Source organism: Prunus persica, chromosome G6 (genome assembly GCF_000346465.2).
Source record: "Prunus persica cultivar Lovell chromosome G6, Prunus_persica_NCBIv2, whole genome shotgun sequence".
Taxonomy (NCBI): domain Eukaryota; kingdom Viridiplantae; phylum Streptophyta; class Magnoliopsida; order Rosales; family Rosaceae; genus Prunus; species Prunus persica.
This window is the reverse complement of record NC_034014.1, coordinates 612,515-616,665: the sequence shown is the minus strand read 5'-3', so window position 1 is coordinate 616,665 and position 4,151 is coordinate 612,515. Positions and strand designations below refer to the sequence as shown.

Here is a 4,151-nt window from a genome sequence, read left to right as displayed (position 1 = left end):
CCTTTTTCCCCCCACAAAAAAAAAAAAAAAAGAAGCTACCCTTCACCACTGTACTAACATGGGTTTGATAGACCGAAATCGGACACTTTAGCTACCCAATTCTCGTCCAATAGAATGTTTGTGGTTTTCACATCTCTATGGATGATGGTGCACCTGGCACCAGTGTGAAGATAATGTAATCCTCTAGCAAATTTCCAACCTTTGCTTCCATGGGAGGTTGGTTGCTCTTGTACAGGTGTTCCTTTAGAGTCCCATTAGCCATGTAATCATAAACAAGAACCATCTCACCGTCTTCTTCACAAAAACCAATCGAAGAGACTAAATGCCTGTGTTTAAGCTTTGAAAGCATCCCAATTTCAGTTTGGAATTCATGAACTCTTTGTTCTAAAAACGGAAAGAACCATATATAAAAATAGAACATTCTCCCAAAAATTTCCTCTCTCATTCATTATTTGGCGTCTTTTTATTTAATTAACGAATTTTTTTTTCTTTTTTAATTCTTATGAAATTGAGTTTTTATTTTAGGGTTGAGGTTTTTTCTTTAAGTCCTTAAAAGTCATTTTACAAAGGGGTAAATTTGTCTATAAAATTTTGAAGATAAGGTGGTTGGAAAAATAGAACAGTAGTTAGAAATAACAGCACTTTTTCATATGTCATATTAGGCTTTAAATGCTTTTGGGCTTTGTCATGACTTTTTGAGCCTCAACACTTTGTTAGCCTTATCATTTACTATTTTTTCCCATCAGAACTAAGAAAAATAGAAGCTATTTCTTTCTCATTAAAGCTGTAAAATAAAAAAAAGGACCTCAAAAAAAAAAGCTGTAAAATAAAAAGATATATTAAAGTTATTTTCCCTTTACGGGTATTACTACAACACACACAATAAACTTTCAGAATATTTTTATGACCAACATATAAATAAAAAAGTTTGCCTTATGGGTCAAGGATGTTGAGTGTGCTGAAGCGGGCAACAGGAACACACACAAGATCATGCGCCCTCGGAGCAGTCAATCCAGGGCGTTCATCCATTTCCAGAACATCATCACCATTCATCTTCTTGCAATCAGACCCATCAACCTTCCAATTGAAGCACTGAATCAAAGCCGCAAGTACTCCAGGCAACATTTTCATGGCCAAGGTCATACCAGGACACACCCTCCTCCCAGACCCAAATGGCATGAGTTGAAAATGTTGGCCCCTAACATCAACATCCACTGCAGTCATCTGGCCATCGTCCTCACCGAGTTGCAAGAATCTTTCAGGCCAGAAGTCCAATGGGCTTTCCCAGTTCTTTGGGTCCCTTCCAATGGCCCAAACATTCACATGTAGCATTGTGTTTGTAGGGATGTCATATCCCCCAATCTTACATGGTTGTACAGAGTTTCTTGTGACCAAAGGCACTGGTGGGTGTAGCCTTAATGTTTCTTTTATGATGGCTTGGATGTATGGAAGATTTGGAACATCCGATTCTCCGGCTACTCGTCGATTTCCGACGGCTCGATCGATCTCCTCCCTTGCTTTCTTGAGCACTCTTGGGTGGTTGATGAGCTCTGCCAATGCCCACTCTAGTGAAATTGCATTTGTGTCAGTTCCAGCCGTGAATAAATCCTGAAAAGAATATTTATGTTGATTTTAGTAAAGTAAAACATCATCCTAGATCTAGAATACATTGTCAAGGCAACATGTTAAGGCAAAGTAACTCATATACCAATGCAATATCTGCACTTTGACTTCACAGAATACATTTCTACATACACCAAGAATATTGAGAGGCAAAGTTGTAAATCATTATGAAGAATCAACGACTGGAATTGATTATCTCTATAAGTATTCTCAAAAGATTTAATTATCAATCTTCTTTTTTTCTTCAACATATAAAACCTCCAAAGTTCAAACTCATAGCGATAGGTTCTATATATACGTTTTCCCATATAGTTTCTTCTTGTGTTATATGCGATGAAAGAAAAAACTTGAATGAAATAAATAAGTTTTTGTCTTAAATCTCCCCACACGTAAATTAAGAATTATAGATAGATATCATTACCGTAATTAGAGCCTTAATGTGAAGTCTTGTAAATTCAACCTCAGCACTCCCATCCTCCAACATATCAAGCAATGTATCAAGAAAATCCTTGACTTCCTCCTCCTCTTCCATGCGTTCCTTCTTTCTCAGCTCTTCTCGTTCTCTAATTACCTTCTCCACCAACACATCAAACCTCCTATGCGTCTCCTCAATTCTCTTCACAAACCCTCCCAAATCCAACTTCTTACAAACCCAAAAAAAATCACACAAACTCACCTCCCCAAAAAGCCTCGTGGCCTGCCGCACCACCACCGCCGCCTCCTTCGCCAGCACAGCCCTACCTTTGGCGCTCAAACCCCGATTCCCAACAATCATCTCCAAGGTCACATTGTTCCAAAGCTTCGGAAACTCCTCAGTGAGATTCACAGCTTCACCACTCTCAGCTTTCTTGGCCAAGAACCTCAGAAGCCTAAGATACTCTTGGGTTCGAATGGAAACTAAGTTGTTGATGCTACGGTTTCCTAGAAGCTCGTTCACTGTCAGTTTCTTGATGAACTTCCAGTAAGGTCCATAGGGTGCAAATGCAAGGGAAGCATTGTAGGTTATGCTTTCAATGGCGAGGGACTGAGCATGGGATATGAAGGAGAGCTCATGGGTGCTGAGGAACTCTTTCGCTAGGGCCGCTGAGGAAACGACAACGCATTGGAGCGAGCCAAGGCGGAGGGAGAATAAGGGGCCGAAGCGGAGAGAGAGGTTGTGGAAGGTGCGGTGGATGAGAGGGCCGAGGAGGTGGTAGTGGCTTATGATGGGTAGAGCTAAGGGGCTTGGAGGGAGGTGAAGGTGGGTTTGGAATATTTTGGAGGTTAGGGTTGGGAAGAAAAGAAGAGGGATAACTAAGAGAAGAAAGAGGATCATGAGTAGGACTAGCTCAAGTGCCATGGCTATAGCTTAGTTGTGAGAAGACTGGCTAACTGTGTAATGGTTCTTATATGGAATATTTTGTATAGAAAATGTGGCTTTCCCCCTCAAACTAATTTTTTCTTACCCTATCGTCTTATTTTAGTAAAAACCAATGACTAGAATCCAACACATCAAATTACATAATTAAGCATAAAATCTGATTTATTATACTTTTTATATTCTAAAATTACCCCTAATTAGAGTTTATCCTATTATTTGGCTGTATTAAATGTTGGTTTTGCCTTGAATTCTTCCCTCCTAAATTTTGGAATTTATTGCAAATTTAACCACTCACACACATTAGTTGTTTAAATTTCAAAATGTTTGGCACATACAGTTCCATGAGTATTAAACATTAGTGTATTTATATTAATACACGGATCTAGATCATCTGTTTGGATTCTCTCTACTATAATCTGCTTGATTTCTTCTCTTCATGTGCCACCTCATTAAAATTTAATCCAACGAATTGCAGTTCTCATAATTAATAAGATAAAAGAAAGCCCTAATGGAACTTACTTCTGCCATCGTTCTTTAGGGATGGGACAGTGGTGCCAACTATAATTAGGTCTCAAACTCACCACGTATATATTGTCATGGTAAGGAGTAATTGTACTTTGCACTCTTCTAGTTTGGTCCCTATCTTTTAAAAATTAAACAAAAATACATAAAAATTAGGCTTTCCATCCACGTTATAATTAAATTCATTACTAGTTAAAAAAATTACTAGTTATCACAAAGTTGTTCCATTTTTAAATTACACACCCACATGCATGCACTTCTAGAAGTACCCGAATCAAAGGATTTTTAAATAACACCCACACGAACCATACCATATCACCCAGTACTATATATGCTAGTCATTTTTTAGTGTGAGTTTAATTTAAGAACTAGAGTGCTGTTATTTTCACTTATCTGTCTTATTTTTTCATTTACATTATCTTCAAAATTTTAAAGACAAATTTACTCCTTTGCAAATTGACTTCTCTATCCCTTAGTTAATTGTTGACACCTGGACTCACTTAACTCTAAGTTAACACTGTTAAGTTAAAAAAAAATAAAAATAAAAGAGTAATGCTATTTAGACACACAACATTGACCACCTTAACTAACCACTTTATGTGGCAACTGATGTGTCATGCTATTTCAATTAATGAATGTCGCCATG

General features: G+C 37.8%; 1 protein-coding gene across 1 annotated transcript; it reads right to left on the bottom strand.

Annotated features, from left to right (window-relative positions):
• Positions 715 to 3,067, bottom strand: LOC18774086 (licodione synthase). The gene is made up of 2 exons (XM_007206285.2): positions 2,045 to 3,067; positions 715 to 1,608 (listed from the first exon to the last, which is right to left on the bottom strand). The coding sequence occupies exons 1-2, from the start codon at positions 2,960 to 2,962 to the stop codon at positions 934 to 936; spliced, it is 1,593 nt and encodes a 530-aa protein (XP_007206347.1). The 5' UTR covers positions 2,963 to 3,067; the 3' UTR covers positions 715 to 933.